Here is a 22,132-nt window from a genome sequence, read left to right as displayed (position 1 = left end):
ATAAAATACACATCTGCAAATAATATTAGAAGGTATTTTTTCCAAATCAATAGATAATTTGGCTTTTGTATGCAGCAATTGTTGTTTTATTCAGCGTGGCTGATCTCTGCTATAGCTTTCTATGAATTTCATTCTTTAAGATAGGATCATTTTATACTTCTGGCAGATTAGGCCATTGACTGAGAATATGATGATTTATTTAAATGCCCCTATCTTGCAAATTCATTTTAATCACCATACTATCAGTAAATTAATTATGTTTCTCCTTTTAACACCTCTTTAGTGTCCAAGCCTCTGTTATGAGCAGTACTGAAGCACGAAAAAGTAAAACAGTTATAGTGATGGAGAAAGAGAAGATTTATTTGAGTCTGAACCAATTTGAAAAGAAGGTAAGCCTCTTACTAGTTACAAATCAGTTTGCTTCAAGCCCTTGTGTGTGACAGTTAAAACATTTCTACATTTAGTCTGTTAATTTAAAAAGAGTTATAAGATTTTATTGTGATTTTATAGGTGCCAATTATGGTGGTTATGAAGGCTATGGGTATGGAGAGTGACCAAGAGGTTGTGCAAATGCTTGGAAGGGATCCTCGATATGGTGCATTACTTTTGCCATCGATTGAGGTGAATTTATTTTGGTTGTGATTTTCATTATCCCTTGAAATAAGAAAGGAAATAAAATGAGAGAACACTTACAAAATTGTTGGTTCCTTGTGGAAAAACTCCAATGGAATTGTTTTACGTGGAGTTCTAATATATATGTAGTTAATATGTAAAGTGTCTCTCAAACAGTAGTACTGTCGGCTATTGCCTTATCTCATTCGTTAATTGCAATTTTATGAGGTTTGTCGCGGCTGACAGTATTTTATTTGCATTAGGAGATCAATTTTTTTTTTATTAATTTCTGTTTATTTATTGTAGAGTAATTTCGTTTGTTTCTAATTTCAGGAATGCGCACTAATTCACGTTTACACACAACAGGAGGCCCTCGAATTCCTTGAGGGAAAGGTTGGCTTACTTGGTGTAAATCGATTAAAATTTGATAGTTCTGTTTTAGTTAAACCTCATTTTTTTTTATTTTTAGTGAAAAGATCCTTGTTATCAACTTGGATCAGAGAACTTCCTCAATGCAATAGGTGACGCATTGTAATTTTTTTAATTCTTCTTAATGATGTAATAATCTGTTTTGTATTTGCAATTTTCAGGTAGCAAAGTCACGTTTTTATAGTGCTTCGGTTGAAAAGGTCTCGTCTTCTGTACTTGCATTTTTTAAAATTTTACTTTCTTTCCGGTAATATATCAGTTAACACTTTTCATTGTGGCGAGCAGGAAGGTCGAGCTTTGGTTATCCTTCGTGATGTATTTGTTGCTAACATTCCAGTAAGTTACAGTTTTTATACGTGAATAAAGACATTTATGTTGCATTCTCCTCTGTAATCTTCTTCTTTATGCAATGTGTGCATGATATTTATATGCAGGTTCGAGAAAACAATTTTCGATTGAAGTGTATGTATGTGGCTGTAATGATGCGACGCATGATGGAAGCAATTATTAACAAAGATGCAATGGATGACAAGGTAATTTCAAGAATCTTGTTAGCATATTTTTTAACCTTCGGTTAACGGATTACTTACGGAATTGGTCTACTATAAATAATGCTGTCAAGTAAAATTACTGAATATTGATTTTTAGTTATCTTCAGTATGCATGGATCTGTTTTTAGAGAGCATTAAAAAGTTCCCTTTCTTTACCTATTGCCATAACCAGAGATGTTTGGGAGTGAGAATTAAAAGTTTCCTGTGCGACTATAACTCAATATTTCAGTTCCTCTGTATCATTCTAATGATTCACAGTTGACTCGAAGATCTGAACTATATACTGATTGGGTATGGCCATATAGGAAGAACTCGTGCTGAGTGATAGGATAATAAATTTTGTGTCAAATCTTGTTACTTGTACTAACTGTATTTTAGTAATAAATGTTTTTAGTTTTTGTAGTTAGTTAAATGTTTTACACCAATTGAATAACATATATTTCTACTTGAGTACATTAAATCACATGGTCTACCGATCATGTATCTCTGGTGATCAGTTGAGCACTTGTAGGTACACCTTACTTTCACTTAAAAAGGCCTTGTACACTTGGTGAATAGTAGTGAAAATTGTTGTGCCACTATAAATTTGTGTATCCTTGTAACTAGATGACAGGAATTAAAACTGTTTCAAGTGTTGTAATATCTGTAGACTGATTAGTGATTACAAATAAGGTCTCTGAATATGTTATTTGGAACTTTAATATTAGCCAATATTTTTATCTTTCTAACCGAGCCTTGTATTTATTAGCTGGTAAAAGTTATTGAACTTTGATGATATTATGATTATTCTATGTGTGTGCATTTTGCTTGCTTGATGTAAGGCTTATTATTTTATACTTTGTAAAACATTAATCGAGTGCCATCATATTTTGGCATGATTGTCTAAGGCTTTACGATGGCTATGATATGCGCTACTGACCATGGTCTCTGCCAGTTTCACATTTGTGTTTTTTTAACTTTTTACATTTTTGTTCATTATGATTTCCTCGTGTAATAGGATTATGTGGGGAACAAAAGATTGGAGCTTTCAGGGCAATTATTATCTCTACTCTTTGAGGTAATCCTTTATATTGCTTAGTTTCTATAATAAAAAATGCAAGAAAAGAAGAAGTATAGTTTCCGTGTTAAATAATGGAACATGTATTACAGGATTTGTTCAAGACGTTGAATGAAGAAGCTGTGAAGGAGGTGGATGCTGTCCTCAACAAGCCAAGTAGATCTCGTTTTGATTTTTCTACCGTAAGTTTGCAAGAGATACATATTTGGAATCTTCGATTATATTATTGCCTGCTGTATTTATCTTCTGACTTGATGTTGGGCTTCTACAGTATATTACTAAAGGTAGAATCACAGTTGGTCTAGAGAGGGCCCTTTCTACAGGTAACTGGGATGTAAAAAGGTTTAGGATGCACCGGAAAGGCATGACACAGGTGTCTTACTTCTTCCTCCTTCCTTCATTATTCATTAAATCATATCTTAGGAGCCATGTAGGTTAAGCATACATATCTTTGCAGGTTGTTGCTAGACTTTCCTTCATAGGAACATTAGGTATGATGACAAGAATCCAACCACAATTTGAGAAGTCGAGGAAAGTTAGTGGACCTAGAGCCTTGCAACCTAGCCAGGTAATGCTAATGTAGTGAATTTAGAAATTTCTGCAGCTGGGTTATTTCCTTGTACTTATGTTTGATAGTGCTGTATTAATGACTTCCGCATGCAATGATACTGGTATATGTATTAAATCTTTTCTCTTGCAGTGGGGAATGCTTTGCCCTTGTGACACTCCAGAAGGTGAAGCATGTGGTTTAGTAAAGAACTTAGCTCTGATGACTCATGTTACAACTGATCAAGAGGAAGGCCCTATAATTTCTCTGGTAATTGTTCTGTCTAGTAGTTGTAATCCAGGGATGTACTAGAAGCTGGCAAGCTGCTATTGTTATGATGTGGGTCACATTTAATTGAAGTTTATTGCACCAAGTATATTGCAATTATAAGTCTTATGACTCATTTTCTAATCTATGATACATGCAGAAAGTTTAAGGGAAAGACATTTGTCTAAGTGTTGCGTTGGAGTCGCACTAATTTTCTTTCTAAGATGAACATAACCTTACTTGTACTTGGTTCCATGGACAAATTCTGTTCGTAGGACCTTGTTCACAATCATAAATACTCCAAATCCTGTAATTTATGAAGTAAAATAGTGACACTGATGCTATGCTTGTTTACCAGAGTTAGAACATCAAACATGTATCATAGACCATAATTTGTTACTATTGTTAGTCGAACTATTCCATCCTCCAAGAATATTAACTTTTTTAATTGTTTGAAAGGATACTTGCAGTAATACTATAATCATTAGAACTATATTGGAATTTTGGTATTGCTTGTTTCTCTCTTACTAGATTTTTATCACCCTTTCTTCTTAAGTTGCTTGTTTGTCAACATCTGAGTGTCTATATTCTTACATTGGGTTGTTTGTTTCTAATCTGTATAAATATTTCACTGGATCACTTCATCACTATAATTTGCCCCAGTTCTATCATTCCATGTTCTAAAGGTTCCGTTCTGTCCATTACTATTTCAGCAAGTTACTTTCTTTTTTGTCTAATCAAGTACATAAAGGAATAATTTTTTTTATATGCATAATTGAGTTGTCGTTTATTGCTATAGTTACCAATAAATTTTTAAAGTGTAATTGTTCTGTTCCTTTTTCCTTTTTTTATTGATTTCTGCTAATAACTGCCGCTACAGCCAAAATTTCTGGTTGCTCTGAGTTATATTTTAATAATCGTCTATAAAACATTGATCCTTTCAACTCATCATGTGCTTTACATTAATGTTCATACATCATATGCTTGAATTGTGTTAGTGCCACTGTTTGGGTGTTGAAGATCTGGAATTACTGTCCGCAGAAGAACTTCATGCACCAAACTCATACCTGATTATATTAAATGGGCTTATACTTGGCAAGCATCGGCGACCAAAGGTATTGTGCTTTGTTTAGGCATATATCAATATAACTGATTTAAAACTCATCTGTATTTTATAGCTGATCTTTATATTATTATTATTATTATTATCTTTTTGCATTATTAATGAAGAGCATGTCTATATAAATGCATCGTTATGTCTTTCTTTTATTGTCTAGCAATTTGCACAAGCAATGAGAAAGCTGCGAAGAGCTGGTAAAATTGGGGAATTCATTAGCATTTTCGTGAATGAGAAGCAGGTAACTATCATTGTCTCAGAATGTAGTACAACTTTTGAATACATAATATGTCTAGGAAGCATGGGTGCAGTACCCAGGTGCTGCACTGCGCACCGGGTGCGGTGCTGGTGCAGCGGTGCGGCTGGGTGCTGCGTGGTGTATGCCGTTGTTCGTGTCGGGGATTCACGGGGGTGCATCAAAGGGGGGGTTGGGAAGGGCATTTTTTGTAAGTTTGCAGTTATCTTCTCTTCCTCTTCTCTCCTCTTCCTTTCCTCTTCTCTCCTCTTCCACTCCTCTTCTCTTCCTCTCCTCTTATGTAGTTTTGTTTGTATATATGTGTGGCTGAGTCTGTATGTATATATGTATTTATATACTTGTAAACGTTGGGTAAGATAATGACTTGTATATGGGTGTCTTTTCATCCATATGTATATACATACAATTATATTCGTTTATAATTGTATAAAATATAAATGCACTTTGTAGTGGGCATGGTACGATGATGAACCTATGTATGTGACTATTTGGTTCAATATAAATGCTACTACTTTAATTTGTTAATTTATTATATATGTAATATATTTTTATTTTATTTTAAATTGCCGTACCCCCCGCACCCGAATCCCCGTATTCTTTTTGCCGAATTCCCGTATCCCCGCACTCGTGATTCATGCTATATGATCCGGGTAATTCCTTTAAGCACCTTCACATTTTAGCATGCAACTTAAAATAGTATTTTAGCTTGGGTTTTTAACCCACCTCGCATGATTTTCTCAATAATTTTGGTTGGTCCTGAGGTTGATTGTTGCCCCAAAGAAAGATAGGTTCCAACCTAGAAATGGGAATGAAGTGAAGATGAGTGTTAAACACATACTAGCTTGCTACTCGTCCGATGCACAAATCTTCTTCAGTACTCGCTCTGTCCCTCTCATTTCTTTACAATTTTCATTCACTTGACACGCATTTTAAGGTTTATGTATATAATTTCATAACTTAATTTCGAAATTTTATTTTCCTTTTTTATATTAAAATTTGAACATTAAACTTTAATTCAGAAGAAAAAAAGTTTAAAATATTTTATGAAACTATATTTTACAGGAGCACTAAAATGCGTGCCAAGTTCTCTGTCCCCAACGTAAAGAACTGATTTGGATAGAGGGAGTAATTTTAAGAAAATTTAATAATTATAAAATCATAGAATGATTTTATAGTTAATTACTTAATTTATATTATTAGAAATTTAATAACTACAGAGACTTGAAATAAAATAATTATAATAATACGTGGATGATGAGAATTGAGTCCTATTTGTTTGTATATTTTAGAATTAACAATACTATTACTTGTTTCAATATGTGGACGAGATTGAAACCTAATACATTTGGAATATATTTAAATATTAAAATATGTAATATCCTTTAGATTCCTTAATTATAGATCTCAAGGTTCTAATTTATCTTAAGATCTTTATTATTCTTCCTGGACCCATGTTTTACAACCAACCAAATGTACCCTATTCAGGTTATAATAGTATAGTCTATATTATAATCCAACTAAGTCATCCTTACAGCTTATGGTTTTAGGAGAGACAGTAATGTAGCATCTCAGTGATATTCGCTTTATTATTGATTGCAAATAGCTTTAGTTGTAGCGGCAGTATAACTCTTGTAAATATTCGAAGCTTGCTTACATTTCACCCAATTTTAGATTTCATTTCCTGAAGTGCAGATAGGATGGGATGACTAAAACGATGATGAATTCAGACATTCTTATTTAAAGCATTTGTATAATATTCCTTTACTTCAATACATTAGAAATAAGAATTAGTACTACACAACTGTAATTTCATCACATATCATTGCACTAGGAATTTTTTGTTTCACGTTATGCACAATTAGAACAAAATCACAGAATATCATACTATGCCCTGTTTTTGATAGGTAATTAAGACCCAGGTGGTAAGGATTAATTTTTTTATTTTTCGTCAAGTTGATTTATCTTTTCATGATCTTGATATTTTTAAATGCCAAAGTTGTTTTCAGTTGAATTAATGATAATAACAAATGAAACTTTGGCAGCATTGCCTCTACATTGCTTCAGATGGTGGCCGGGTATGTCGACCTCTTGTAATTGCTGACAAGGGTGTTTCAAGAATCAAGGAACATCACATGAAAGAGTTAAAGGTAATTTTTTTATGTCTATATTTCCAACATGTCCTTGTATGTTATGTGACAAACATTTTACTTTGTAGGATGGAATGCGCAATTTTGACAGTTTTCTACGGGAGGGCTTGATAGAGTATCTTGATGTTAACGAGGAGAACAATGCATTGGTATGTATTACTGTAGTGTATATCATATTTTTCTTTTGGGCACTGCCTAAACGTCATTCTTATTCTATATTCATTGCATATAGATTGCTCTATATGAAGGAGAGGCCACAATAGATACAACCCACATTGAAATTGAACCTTTTACTATACTGGGTGTTTGCGCTGGATTAATTCCATTTCCACATCACAATCAGTCACCCCGAAACACATATCAGGTTCTAGTTCGTTCTTTATAATGTGGACATCTGCATTAATTTTGATTTAAGTGTTTATTAAAGTGAACTTTTTGTTGGCATTATCCCATCAGTGTGCAATGGGAAAGCAAGCAATGGGAAATATCGCTTATAACCAGGCAAGTTGTCATTTAAAATCCTTACATTGACTTCACTTTTTTAAACTGAGTTGCATGAAGCCTCTCCCCACATATTCAACACATGTAGTTGACTTATGTATTTTCATTTACAACATGTACACTTTTTTTTTCTTAAAATATTATTTCAATTTAGAATTTTTGCTCCATTTGAAAGTCATCTTCACTTGTTTATATCCGCTGTTTGTAGTAAATGAAAACCCCTTGCACAAACACACAATTATGCACCTGTTTTTTTTAAGATCTACCGTTGTGGAGATTCTGAGCAAGAAAAAGCCACTGTGTATAGGGTATTGGGGTGGTAGGAAACTAGAGCAAGTAAGAATAAATAGATGCAGTGATGCACTCAAAGAGCAAATCTAATACAGTCATATTGTAGGAATTAAATGGACAGACTTCAGGAAGTAATAATTAAGTAATATGCTATCCTTAAAATTCTTTGTTTCGTCTCTTATATTCTTAGGATCATCTATAAGGGAGTATATATATAAGCATTTAAATGAACACCGTCAATAATTTCATATTTGAGTCTCCCAATGAGAGGAACATGAAGGAACACCTACCATAACCGGAGTAAAAAAACAAGTCGAAGATGGCGCCAATGCGGACTAAAATTAATGTTTTAACTTGAAGACAAGAAGTTGTGTGTAAAAAAAGTGCGAAGAACTCTATGTATCACGCTATCCTTGTGTCAAGTGTTAAGGGGAACACCTTTGTTACATGAGAGAAGTACTATCTGTAAGGATGAAGTTTGGTTCTCAATTACTATGATATGTTGTATCTAGCTTTAAGTTCTGGCATTTATATTGTTGGTTAATTCTCTTTCTTGTCACTTTGGCTCAGTTAGAGTCTCTCTGATTGATATATGGATTAACCTCAGTCTAGCAAGAAAAGAAATTGAATTTGTCTTCGTACTAACTTCCTTATCTTCTTATACTTGCAACTCGCAAACACTTAAATGATACCATTGTTTTCTAACTTATAGATTGTACTTATAGTCCACTGTTGAATTAGGGTCTTTCCACTGAGTGAAGTCTTTTTAACTCGATAACTTTATCTGCTGATTTTAAAGAATTCAATAATGTTGATTGTAAACAAGACACCTTAGGTGATATCTTCTCTTTCTCACTCTTCTTTGGGTTGCTGAAACATTGCTTGCCTGATGATTGTTTTTTGACTTCTTCTTGGCCATCTGCTTTACTTTCTCTGTAAGGAGCTTAGTTATGGTGATCCCATTTGCTCAACTGTAAAGCTTTCTTTGCCTTCAATGATCTCTCTGAAACGGGCGATACTGATAGTAGATTTTTAAATTCTTATTGTTTGGAGGGTTTAGATGCATTGACATCTAACATTTTCATATTTGTGAACGCTGTGCTGTAGTTTGGTATCATGTTATTAGTTTTAAAGTCTTCTTCATAGCGCTGACATACTATTTTTGGTGCTGCAACTTTCTGTCTGAAATGATCTTTACTTTCTGCAGTTATGTCGTATGGACACACTAATCTACCTATTAGTGTATCCACAAAGGCCATTGCTGACAACACGGACAATCGAGCTGGTTAGTGTATTGTAATTTGTGTTACTTTACCTGTCAGTGTACTGTCAATTTTTTGTATTTTTGGTTTGTGTATTATAATTATTTATTATTTACATTTTTAGGTTGGATATGACAAGCTTGGAGCCGGGCAAAATGCAACTGTTGCGGTTATGAGTTATAGTGGCTATGACATCGAGGATGCAATAGTTATGAATAAATCCTCACTTGATCGTGGTTTTGGCCGTTGTATAGTAATGAAAAAGTATTAAACTGGATACCTTTTGTTTTGAAGTCTAATCCTTTAGTGACACTGGGCACTCTCGGTTCTCTTGAACTTGGGTTGTATCAAATATATTCTGTTTAACATGTATGGTGTTTTTATTATAGGTTGTCTGCTGTGCACCAAAAATATGCGAACAATATGTCGGATAGAATAATTCGACCACAAAGAGATGGACGAAATGCCGAAAAAATGCAGGTAGTCTCCATCACCTGATATTACAACCAAAGCATTTTCTGTCTTAGTGTAACTTCTCATTGATGTGTTTTTAGCTAATAGATGAATTACATTAATATTATGTGGAGTTCACTTTCTCAATTCTTTTATTCATTTGATCTTCAACACACTGTTGAAATATTTTACTACTCCCTCTGGTCCTATATATAAGTCACTTTGACTCTTTACACACAAATCTAGGCATTTTGATCACATACTTAGAATTAATATTCTTAAAATTTTCTCTTCTAAAATAAAAATATATATCTTATATTTTAATTCAGAAAAAGGAAATTTTAGATTTTTTTTAAGTAGGTGGTCAAAGGACATAAAATTGTGTGCAAAAAGTTTAAGTGACTTATAAAAAGGACCAGAGGGAGTATATTGGGATAAGGGCAGATTACGAGCTTTCTTCTACAAATATTATCTGCTACAGCGACGATGCTGTGTACACAAAAGTGTATTTGATAGAATGTTGGGTTCCTCGTATGTGGTAGATCCAGGAACAATATAATGTTCTTGCAATTTTAGCCATTAATAAGGCGTGAAGTGCATCGAGGAGCAGGCTCCTCCTTGTAGTCTAGGCATTAAGCGCAAGTATTCACCTCACTTATATTATGAGAACTTTGTAAGTGTATGCAAACTCTGTTTGTGGGTGTCTGCGCAAATATCTATCACGTGGTCTCTTTTTTTGATTTCACCTCTTTTTAATCCAACTACTTTCAGCCTCTTCAGCTCTTTCTTTTTTTGTTATATAAAAGTACACTTGAATGCAACGATGTATCGACAGCTTACAAGTTCAGAAATGAATTAAAATTTTACCTTAGCTAAGGTCTTTTTACTTGTGCGAATATCTGTATTGGTAACTTACAGTATTTGTGGAAATTGCTACTAGGCTTTTGTGATTATTGACATATTCTACTTCTTGAAGGACTTTAATATCATTAAACTGATATTTAACATTATATATTATTTATATTTTGCCACCAATTTATCCTTATTTTAGATTTTGGATGATGATGGACTTGCTGCCCCTGGAGAAATCATTAGGCCGCATGATGTCTATATTTATAAGCAGTCGCCTAGTGATACGAAAAATACAGTTAATGAGCCAGTACCAGATAGGTATATTTGTATTTCCTGCTATATGTGTAGGCCACATGTTTATATGGATGGTAGGTCTTACCATAATTACCATGTGCAGTTTTTATAAAGATAGTTGGCAAACATATAAGGGTCCTGAAGGGGAAACTGCTGTGGTGGATAGAGTAGCTCTATCAACAGACAGGAATGCTAACTTAAGTATCACATTTATGATACGGCATACTCGTAGGCCTGAGGTAACTGATTTCTCTCTGATTTTTGTCATATTAACAATACAATTTCAAGGTAATGTGGTGTTGCAAGTATATTTATGTATTATATCTATCAGGTTGGTGACAAATTTAGTAGCCGACATGGCCAGAAAGGTGTTTGTGGTACCATTGTTCAACAGGAAGATTTTCCTTTCTCTGAACGTGGGATCTGCCCTGATTTGATCATGAACCCTCATGGATTTCCAAGGTAGATTTTATTTGAATGAATCATCAAAAGTGGTTTCTTATGATATACTTGTACACAGGTCACCATCAAGGTCATGACCTGATAGCACACTTTTTAGTGGTAGTATTAGGCAATAGATACACAATAATGAATAATAGCAGCGACATATTTTATTACAGGCTGGCCTTGAAATTCTTTTAAGAAAATCTTGGTATAGTTTTTGGTATATTTTAATGGCTAGTTTTTCTGTTATTACTGGTGTAATCTTTTACTTATTCTCCTTATAAAAATGGTCTATATCAGCCGGATGACTGTTGGTAAGATGATAGAGCTTCTTGGGGGCAAAGCGGGAGTTTCATGTGGCAGGTTTCATTATGGCAGTGCGTTTGGGGAACCTAGTGGTCATGCAGACAAAGTTGAAACAATAAGGTGCGTTTTTCAAAATGGGTTAATTTGTCTCACATATTTATGTTTTTCACTGATCTTGTTTATGGCAGTGAAACCCTTGTTAAGCATGGCTTCAGCTATACTGGCAAAGATTTCATTTATTCAGGTTTTTTACTTTAATTTATGAATCTTAATACATTATTTTGTTGAACTTACTTAATTTGGTTCCAAAGATTTTTACTCAAACTTTGCTAAGTTGAATTAAATTACAGGAAACCGAAGGATGTTAGATTATTGCGATTATTTTTTAATTGATGTTTCTGAATTTTGAGTCAAATTTGGTTCTGAGTTATGTTTATCAAGTACCATGCTGTTACTGCAAGAAATTGGGTTTTGTAACTCTGTCATTGTCACAAGCAAAATAGAAATATACGCTCATTGTATGGGCTAGTGCTTCATTGCAGATGGTGCCTACAGCTTTTATTTCATGGACACTATTCCACCCATGGAGTCTATGTTTCCATAAGAACATGACTGAATTCATTGCATAAAATTTATTTTTGACCAGATCTTTCTTTTGTCCAGGTATCACAGGTATGCCGCTACAAGCATATATCTTCATGGGGCCAATTTACTATCAGAAGTTGAAACACATGGTATGTCGGGAGGTCTTTTAATCTTGTAATTAACTTCTCTCAATTCTTTTGTAATTATTAGGGTACATTCCACCATGCACGATCTGTGTCTGTGATTGTGGGATTTTGATGTTTCCTCTTTTTAAGATAAAAACAGTCGTAATTAGTGCACATAGATGATTTGCATATAGCTATTCTTGATATACATTGTGCGCAATGCTAGTTATGAGGTAGAAGTTGCAGTGTAAAGGATTTTTAAGGTTGCTTTGCAACAGCCAGATAAAGCAAGTTCAATATAATACATGTATGATGTATATCTTTTTATGTCAAAAGTTATAAGCTTCTTCCTAATAAATAAGAAATTACTCGTTTACTATACAAAACTAATTTTAGAAAATTTGCCAAATGATTTATGAACAAATTGGATCCTCTAAAGAGTGGATATTTTTTTATTTTTTTTTTGTATAGTTTAAACAATGAGAAATATATATTATTAGTATCATTCAGTTCTGAAACGATTTAATACGTAGTGTATGTATCATTCATTAAGAACCAAGGTTTTATGGAGGTTAGTATGTTAATTGTTAGTCCCTCTTGTCGGTACTTTAGGGTTTGACTTTATGCACACATCTGAAATGCTTTAGAAGTATATATCAATGTTAATACATCTATTATTTTTGAAATAAATTTTAGTTGCTCATGTTTGATTCCAAAAAAGAAAATTCAGGTGTGAATTATCATAAATATTAGAGAGCCTTGAGAAAAGTGCAAAAGTCAATTGACCTTTAAATTAGTGAGATTATAATTGTTTGTGAATTCCTAACTGTAATGTGATGAAGAGACTGAAGAATGCAACAATATTAGCATTTCATTGATAGGAATATAACTTCTTGAGGCATAAAATGTGATTACCACCATATTTTTCTCACTATCCATGGATGTATCCAGTATCAGTTATTTTTTTGTTTAGGTGTTTATATCAGGCGATATCTGTCCACCTTTGATATGAGCATAACCTATGTGCTTGTGTATTGTATCAGGTCTTGGATAAAATGCATGCTCGAGGTAGCGGGCCAAAGGTCATGATGACTCGGCAGCCTACTGAAGGGAGAAGTCGAAATGGAGGTTCATATTTTAATAATAATCACGATTTCTTCACTCCATTTGTTCAGGAATTGATTTGGAGGTGTTGCAGGACTACGTGTGGGAGAAATGGAACGTGATTGTTTGATAGCATATGGTGCTAGTATGTTGATTTATGAGCGCTTGATGATATCCAGTGATCCTTTCGAGGTCCAGGTATGTTGTAATGCAGAATTGTTGTCTATATCATACCAATATATACATGTTCCACCTGGTGGCGTAATTCCATCAACAGATAGGGAACACAAGTTATATCACTGTGTAGTTAGAAGAAACCTGCTACCTGAGTTAAACATGTTAGTGAGGTATTGTGGAGAAATTAGCAAAAAACTACTCTGTCTATGTTCCATTAAGAAGAGTTGCAATTGCATATTATTTATGGTTGATTCTGGTTGTAAAGTCGTAATTTGTAAAAAAGTGTCCAGAAGGCATATTAGTGCAAACAACCTCCTTTTTTTTGACGGGGAACCTTTAGAAGTAAACCTCAGGTGTAGACCACCCTACTAGACCCCGGACGAGGTAGATCGAGTGCTTATGTAAGTTCAAGTGTTTTAAGGAAGTGTTAACACATATACTCTTATGTATTGTAAATAATAAAAAATATTTATGAAGTGGTTCTAAATTAAAGACACTCAGGGCATCATAACCAATATACTCTGTGTCCGGTAATTATAGTCTCATTTGACTTTTAAAAGACAATTGATCGATCAATTTTAACTAATGAAGTAAATATAGCATATAACTAATTTATACTCCTTCTGTCCCAACCATTTCTTCACAGTTTCTTTTTTGGAATGTCCCATCTAATTCTTTACATTTCAAAACTTATCAAAAATAGTCAATGGGTCCCACCACTCCCACTTTTTCTCTCTTTTCACACTACTTTTACTCCACTATCTCCTTTTTATACATTAAAAATCAATGGGTACCTCCACTTCACCCCCTCTTTTTTTTCTCTTTTCCACTACTTTATACATATTTCTAAACCTTCGTGCCCAAACCAAATGTAAAGAACTAAAGTTTTTGAGTAATCTACTTTAAGAATTAGTTTATAAATTATTAAACTAATAAATGAAAGCATTTTAATGACTAGTCGAATAGGTCAATTTGACTTTAAAAAGTCAAACAGAGGCAAAATTATAGGATGGAGGTAGTAGTATATATTTTTAAGTCTTGAAATATGCCATACTATTTTTTTTCCTGGAACTCAAGTAATAATAATAATAATAATAATAATATAGGGGATTATCATTTTAATGTATCTTTTCTTAACTATTTTATAATATGGTTTTTTTGTTAATGTATAAAATCTAGTTTTCAAAAATTGATTAAGATTTGAGCCAACATTAATTTTTTTTTTTCCGTTTATTATCTTTATGTGAAAATTAGTTAAAATAACATTTAGCTCTTTAATCTAGACTATATATACTATACTATAATAAGCAAAATGGGTAAAATTTGTTTAGTTTTTTAGTTTGGTCATGTTTTTTTGGTCATCCCTAAATTACCCTTAAAAAAGACAAAGAGAAAAAAATCCAACATTGAAAAACTTTTCCTTTATAATTACGAGTCTATATCACGTAGAGGTCTCTTGCTCTTACATCATTACACAATTTAAAGACTAAAAATACTTGTGATGTGCTGTAAGACAAAAACTCATCCTTTAAAATAAAATTTATTAATGTTAGGAAAAACGATCACAGATAAATAATGAATGTGTTTGTTGTTTATATTACTGATTTACGATAAAAAAATATTGTAAAAAATAAATTTTCAAGAATATATCAGTCGTTTAATATATTTTAGTCAAATTTTAATTCATTAATACTAAAACACCTACAAAATGATGTCAAATTTAAATTATATATAAAAAATTTCAAATTAAATACTCGCTCGTGCATCGCACGGGTTTAAGGCTAGTTATTGTAGAATCTTAGCATTTTTAGACAATAAAATTATATTAATTCCTACCAAAAAATTTCATTTTATTATAATAAGTCAACATGGGTATAATTTGGTTATTTTTTTTAGTTTGGTCATGTTTTTTTGGTCATCCCTAAGTTACCCTACTTAAAAAACAAAGAAAAAGTCCAATATTAAAAAACTTTCCCTTTGTTACTACAAGTCTACAAAACGTAGAGGTCTCTTGCTCTTGTATCATTAAACAATTTAAAACAGTTTCAAAGACTAAAAATAGTTGTGATGTGCTTTAAGACAAAAACTCCATCATTATCCTTTAAAATAAAATCTATTAATGTTAGACAAATATCTACAGATAAATAATAAAAATGGTTACCGTTTATACTACCGATTTACTATATTAAAAAAATATTGTAAAAGTTAAATTTTCAAGAACAAATATAATCAGTCGTTTAATATATTTTAGTCAAATTTTAAGTCATTAATACTAAAACACTGATAAAATGTTGTTAAATTTTAAATTATAAATAATAAATTTCAAATTATATACTTGCACGTGCTTCGCACGAATTTAAGGTTAGTATTTTATAATAATACATATATCAGCAATCACTTGAATCTCAAGACGTTCTTCAAATCAATAATATACTTTATTGAAATAGGTGGGACTCCTCCGAGAGCCATATATGAGACTTTCATCTCGTACAGCTCAAGCAAAACTTTTCTTTTAAATAAGAAATACATCAAAAAAGTAATTCATGTAAAAAATTTCTCATAAAAAATACTGAAATGTAAATTGGGTAAATAACAAATAAGTCATATTTTTAATTGCATGCCTTGTGAATTCGCTTTGGGTTGCCTCGTCCTTGCAATTTCTTATTTTCTCCTCTTGCGTTTATATTGGTATTACAGAAACTTAAGTACTTACACGCCCATGCCTCTAATAAGGTTTGAATGCTAAGGATTTAACAATCATGTATGCAACAGGTTTGCAGGAAGTGTGGTTTGTTGGGATATTACAACTATAAGCTGAAAGCAGCAATATGCTCTACGTGCAAGGACGGGGAAAAAATTTCCACCTTAAAACTTCCATATGCATGCAAGCTTTTATTCCAGGTTAGTGCAGTGTTTCTTTAAATTTTAATCCAAGGAGTACCGGGACATTTTTTTTGAATATATGTGAGACCTAGGCTCTTGGTATAATTACAAGCATAAAATCAAAAAGATGATTACTTCAGTTAGATTTTTTCTAATCTTTAGGAGTTCACATGTTTACTCACTGCCACCTCTTACAAAAAGAACCTAGTCCAAACGGTGTGGTCGAGGTAGGCCCATCAATTTGACACGTTACACGCTAACACGAAACGAAACGACACGAATAAAATGGATATGGGTTTTGATTTTCGATATACGGAACACGAAAGTACACGAACACAAAATTACACGATAGATTTTGTGTCGGATATTGGTTTTCAATTTGGGTACACGAAGTACACGAAATATTTGTGCATAAATTTTCTTATATATATTTTATAATATATTAAATATATAATTATGTAAAAAATAAATATTTATATGTATACATAGATATATATTGTAGATACATTAACAAATTTGTAGAGAATTGTATGCAAGCATAAATATATCGTTCATATTTTGTAAAATTATATAGGAAAATAAATATTAAAAGTATTTTTTGATTAAAATTATTTTAATATTTCTATATATAATGTACACGAAAAATACATGAAACATTTTGGATCGGATACGGGTTTTAAATTACGTACACGAAATCAATAACGGACGAATACGGGTTTCACCTTTGAGTACACGAAACATCAAAATACATGAAACGAAAATATACGAAACGAAACGATTGTCAGCTCTAGGTCCAGCCCAGGATCTATAGCTTCAGTTATCAAAGTAAACATTCTAATTATATGTTGTGGAGTGTTGGACTCCATGGTTTGGTTTTGTTTGACTTCTTAAGCGTGTGCCTAAACTTGCCTATTAATTTTTCCCCACATATGGGTTGATCTTAACTGTTAAAATAGAAGTACCTATTTGTTGGCCACAACTGTAAGGATTGATGACCTATGATAAGACATCTTTTGTACAACTTTGCATAGATAGTGGAAGTGAACAAGTTGAACTTATGACCACACTTTTAAAAGATTGTCCAATGTGTTTCCTTTTTCATATGTTAAGTGTAGCTAATTGGTTATAATTCTAAAGAGTTCCCCTGTATCTCAACCTACCAGGAACTACAATCTATGAATATTGTTCCGCGCTTACAGTTGACGGAGGCTTGATCAGTATACCTGACTCCAATGCTCTGAAGACAACGTACTGTGTTCTGGTATACTCAGTTAACCCAAATCATATATGTTAACACCTTAAAGTTTAGTAGATAAAAGATGTTTCTGTGAACTGCAAAATTGTAGTCTACACCTTTATTTTTATGTTATATGCTTCCAAACCGAACCTCTACTGTTGTGTGTGGTTGGGGTGAATGAAATGGAATGGAATGAGTGAAAATAAAAGGAAAAATAGAGGGCAAGAGGGATGACTTCTAAAAAAATGAGTGAATGCAAATTTTGTGTTATGAGATTTGGGTAGAAAATAGGTATGATAACGAATAGAGCATTCTTTTACAAAGTGGTGGGTTTGAGCTCTAGTTAAAGGTGATAGGAACTGAATGGTAGATGGAATGAAATAATTAAAAATTCTACTAAATTATAGTTCAAATTTCATTCCATTTCCTTCATTTTCATTCACCCCAACCTAACACAACACAAGTGTATTTATGCTAAATAAGAAAAGGGCCCTCTCTGATTGAGTACAACTTCTGAAATACAATGTGCAAAATGTATGGGGTTTTGGACTATACCAACCATGTTCCTCAAAGTGTTATGTATTTATTGAAAAATGATGATTTAACCAACTTCTGATTAAGAGCCGAAAGTGGAATGAAGTGTCTAGTCTTGTGAAAGCATTTGTCATTCTATGAGTTTCTAAGCATAGTCGTGTTTTGGGACGAAACCATAGAAGCTGGGGTGCGGCACCCACCGCTATTGCACATCAGATCTATTTGGGGTGTAGGTATTAGGGGTAGTAATTTTGGGTAACGGATCTGGTTCGTGTCGGGTTTGTTATACCCGGTCTTGTTTTTGGGTCAACCGGAACCCGAAATGGACTGAAAATTTCAAGCCAAACCCGAACTGTTATGTACCTGGTCAACCTGAATATTACCCCGCTGGGACCCAAAATTTATTATAAATAATTATTTACTTACGTATAATATAATAAAGAATATAAAATGGTACTTAATTAGTTGATATGTGAATAAAATTATTTAGTTAATATATAAATTAACCACACATGTATGCAATTGTGTAATATAAACTTATATATAATGCATATATGATAAAATTTTAGGGTTCGTCAGCCCAAACCCATCTTGATGTATTGTGTGTTACTCTATAGATTGTTGTGTCAATTGAAATTGTGTGAATCACATTTTAATTTACTGCTTGTTTCTTTTGCATGTTAATGATTATTTCTATAAATAAGTTACTTGTTGAATTACTCCAAGTATTACATTTAATATCATTCATTTTAGTTACTAAGGGGCTGTTTGGACAAGGTTAAAAAAAGTGACGTCTTGCTTAAAGTAAATAAGTGGATTAGAAGTGAGAAGTAAATAAGGGCCCATTTGTTTACAAGTGAATCACACCGTCTGAACTGAACCCTTCCTGATTTGCTCGTTCAGATTATTTGATCTAATCCACTGGACGACACCAAAATCTTCTTAACCACAGCTCCTCAAAATTCTGTCTGGACGGTTTAAATCCAGGCCTTGTGTTATTTTCTATGTACATTTATTTATATGCGTTAACACCTTCATGCATGCTTGTAATTTTATTCTTTATTCAATTAATATTTATTTTCAAATGTACTTCTTATAAAACTAAATATAAATTTTCTTATCTACAATAATTAATGTGTGTGTATATAATTAATCAAATTAAGATAAGAATATATAAATGATTGTTCTTTTAAAGATATTAAAAATTAAAATTTGAATATTATGTTATTATTAATAATTTCTGCATAAATTATTTTTTAATTTTATAATATCAAGCACAAGAAAATATAATCATAAATATCATGGTTTAGAAATTTTATCGATAACAGTATTCATTTTGTTTTATTTATGAAGTAGATATTTATAGAAAACATAAGTGTGTATTATATTATATTAGTATAATAAATTATACGTAAAAAGAAATTATGATTGTTGAACCAACAAAGTTCTCTAAACAGACAAAATATTTATATTTAATAATATATGTTATAAATAATAATTAATAAATCAAATTTATCTGGAAAAAAATCAAATTCAAGAATTTGTCATTTGAATAAAATAGATTAACAGACAACAATTTTTATTAACATCCAGATTATCCGTTCATTCAGATTTCAATCGTTCAGAAAAAATGATCCAGATTTAACAAATGACCCCTAAGTTAATAAAGTGTTTGGAAAAGAAGCAGGAGCTCTGAGAGAGAAGTTAACACTCTCAGCTTCTTAAAAGTGTTTCTACTTATTTACACAAACGGGTCAAGAAAAGCAGAAGCTAGAAGCAGCTTCCGCTTCCTCTAAGCAAATAGCCCCTAAGTATCTCTTTAGTGTGATTCTTGTATCCTCGTACCATGCACTCCTCACCTGCACTCATGCTTTCTAGGATAAAGCAAATTAAAAGGCACAAATTGAAGTTATACAAGTGTAGCTAGAGCCTAGAGGAGATATTTGTATTCATGATTTAATGGTTTTAGTTAGTTAAGATACACCATGGAAGCACACTCCGTGGTTCAATCTGCACCGCGAACAATTAAATGTCAATCTTTGCTTTTTTTGCAAACACATGGGCTTCTCAGCAATTAAATCATAATCTTAAATTTATATGACGTGTCAGCTCTCTATTCATCATTTTGTGCAAACATTTTCTTGAAACAAGGTATTAATCCATGACATGGCATGAAAATGTTGTTTGAACCACTAGTGTGTCTGTTTTGCCGACATGGTTTGCAGTGAAGTCGAGATAAACCAATGAGGCACACTCTGTGGTTCAATCTGCACCGCGAACAATTGAATGTCTATCTTTGCACTTTTTGCGAACACATGGGCTTCTCAGCGATTAAATCATAATCTTAAATTTATATATAAGATGTGTCAGCTCTCTATTCATCATTTTGTGCAAACATTTTCTTGAAACAAGGTATTAATCCATGACATGGCATGAAAATGTTGTTTTTAACCACTGGTGTGTCTGATTTGCCGACATGGTTGGATTTTTTATTTTTATTTTTTTTGCAGAAAATAATAGCATTATACTTGTAGACAGCCGTTCACAGTTTCAGTAACCTGTAAAGATGACATCCTACTGCAGCTTTCTGTTGAAATTAAAATCGCATCATAGAAGAGGCTCTTTGCTGTGGAGTTCAAGTAAAAGTTTTAGGAGTGCCCTCTCCAGAATGCAGTAATTCAGAGGGTTAAGTGTATATTCGGAATTTTGTTGTGCGCAGTTGAATACAATTTTTTCTTTTACCAGAGACGAGAATTCCATTGAGGTGATAACTAATGGGTAGGAGGTTTTGCTGTAATCCGCAGTTATGTTCAATAAACCAAAAACTTGTTATGCAGTGGTTAAAATATATGCTTTTTGTTTACATTTATTATAAGTTATGACATGTTATTATCTCTCATCCAGTTGCGGTAGGGATGAACATTTGGTTCAGATATATCTGGCTAATGGTTTTATCTAATATTATAATTAGAGTGCCATTATAATATGGTTTATTATTTGAAATGATTTAGTTGGATTTTTTGTTTTTTACCTAATAATAAAGTTGAATTAGTTTTGAATTGGAAATATGCTTTTAACCCTGATTTCAATTTGTGAATGTTACTATGTGTTGCTTAAATCTAATGCAGCTCTTGTGTCTGTTTGGGATTGTTAGAAGCTGCTATAACTAGGAAGAATGTGCTGGTGGATAAAATGGGGGAATAACTAATAAGTCATTAACTCTGGTAAAATAGATCCTAAAGTTGTCGAGGTAAAAGAAGATGCAATAATATATCTGAATTTGGATTTAGAAGCACTTATTTTTTCCTATATTCAGACATCAAATTCTAAATGTGGAACTCGTTAGCATAAATTATTTGGTTGTTCTATTTGGGGGGTTAGTTTTGTGCCTTGGCAAATGAAGGGTATTTCTTTATCTTTTTTGGGACAAATTGTTCTATGAACCCATTGTGCTCTAAATATAAATTGTAAATACACATAAATTATTCTACAGGTAAGAATTTACATTATTGTAATATATATATTTCGTTCTTTCGTTCTGTGCAGAATACATCAAGAAGGCTTTTGTACGGTAGATAAGGAAGATGATGCATGTCTTGTTATTCTTGTTATGTGAATGTCAATTTTGACAGAAAATTATGAAAAGTTAGTAAGAAAATACATGAATTTGTGAACACGAATTTGAAAGAAAAGATTATAAAACTGTCAAAATTGTATCTAATTAATCGAAAATTTGGTAAAACACATGATAATTATTTATACAGAGTTATTTTAAAATAATTTTAATTACGGTTTTTTTATGGTGTGCCTATGGGTACACAATAAACACTACTATGAGTTTGGTACATATTTATTGGTCATCTAATCATAAATAAGAATGCTCCTCCTGCATATACATCAAGTCCACCAATCAAAATCCACCAAATTTATCAACTTTAGTGCTTAATGTGTGCCTATGGGCACACACTAGAAAGACCCTTTTAATTAATATTATATGATAAATGAATAGATGTTCATGCAACTGCTGAACATGAACATGCCTCGTAATCATCAAGCATGTTATATGATAAATGAATAGAGATGTTCATGCAACTGCTGAAC

The 22,132-nt window shown here is 32.4% G+C and overlaps 1 protein-coding gene across 2 annotated transcripts in view; it reads left to right on the top strand.

Annotated features, from left to right (window-relative positions):
• The window catches only part of LOC108214355 (DNA-directed RNA polymerase III subunit 2), a 39,018-nt gene extending 18,088 nt beyond the window's left edge, over positions 1 to 20,930 (top strand). For both annotated transcript variants that reach the window (XM_064090227.1, XM_064090228.1), the window contains 31 exons: positions 284 to 389; positions 511 to 621; positions 946 to 1,005; positions 1,203 to 1,241; positions 1,327 to 1,377; positions 1,476 to 1,574; positions 2,590 to 2,649; positions 2,742 to 2,831; positions 2,921 to 3,022; positions 3,107 to 3,217; positions 3,350 to 3,466; positions 4,462 to 4,578; positions 4,741 to 4,821; positions 6,879 to 6,983; positions 7,052 to 7,132; positions 7,216 to 7,347; positions 7,440 to 7,484; positions 8,983 to 9,060; positions 9,162 to 9,301; positions 9,427 to 9,517; positions 10,542 to 10,660; positions 10,740 to 10,875; positions 10,968 to 11,098; positions 11,381 to 11,506; positions 11,575 to 11,630; positions 12,050 to 12,120; positions 13,140 to 13,224; positions 13,295 to 13,398; positions 16,150 to 16,278; positions 17,424 to 17,521; positions 20,542 to 20,930. In XM_064090227.1, coding sequence (XP_063946297.1) covers positions 284 to 389; positions 511 to 621; positions 946 to 1,005; positions 1,203 to 1,241; positions 1,327 to 1,377; positions 1,476 to 1,574; positions 2,590 to 2,649; positions 2,742 to 2,831; positions 2,921 to 3,022; positions 3,107 to 3,217; positions 3,350 to 3,466; positions 4,462 to 4,578; positions 4,741 to 4,821; positions 6,879 to 6,983; positions 7,052 to 7,132; positions 7,216 to 7,347; positions 7,440 to 7,484; positions 8,983 to 9,060; positions 9,162 to 9,301; positions 9,427 to 9,517; positions 10,542 to 10,660; positions 10,740 to 10,875; positions 10,968 to 11,098; positions 11,381 to 11,506; positions 11,575 to 11,630; positions 12,050 to 12,120; positions 13,140 to 13,224; positions 13,295 to 13,398; positions 16,150 to 16,278; positions 17,424 to 17,474 — 2,824 coding nt within the window. In that variant the 3' untranslated portion in view covers positions 17,475 to 17,521; positions 20,542 to 20,930. The remainder of the gene's footprint in view (positions 1 to 283; positions 390 to 510; positions 622 to 945; positions 1,006 to 1,202; positions 1,242 to 1,326; positions 1,378 to 1,475; positions 1,575 to 2,589; positions 2,650 to 2,741; positions 2,832 to 2,920; positions 3,023 to 3,106; positions 3,218 to 3,349; positions 3,467 to 4,461; positions 4,579 to 4,740; positions 4,822 to 6,878; positions 6,984 to 7,051; positions 7,133 to 7,215; positions 7,348 to 7,439; positions 7,485 to 8,982; positions 9,061 to 9,161; positions 9,302 to 9,426; positions 9,518 to 10,541; positions 10,661 to 10,739; positions 10,876 to 10,967; positions 11,099 to 11,380; positions 11,507 to 11,574; positions 11,631 to 12,049; positions 12,121 to 13,139; positions 13,225 to 13,294; positions 13,399 to 16,149; positions 16,279 to 17,423; positions 17,522 to 20,541) is intronic.
• Positions 20,931 to 22,132: the final 1,202 nt, after the last annotated feature.

This window comes from Daucus carota, chromosome 3 (genome assembly GCF_001625215.2).
Source record: "Daucus carota subsp. sativus chromosome 3, DH1 v3.0, whole genome shotgun sequence".
NCBI classification, from domain to species: domain Eukaryota; kingdom Viridiplantae; phylum Streptophyta; class Magnoliopsida; order Apiales; family Apiaceae; genus Daucus; species Daucus carota.
This window is presented reverse-complemented; position numbering and strand designations above follow the sequence as displayed.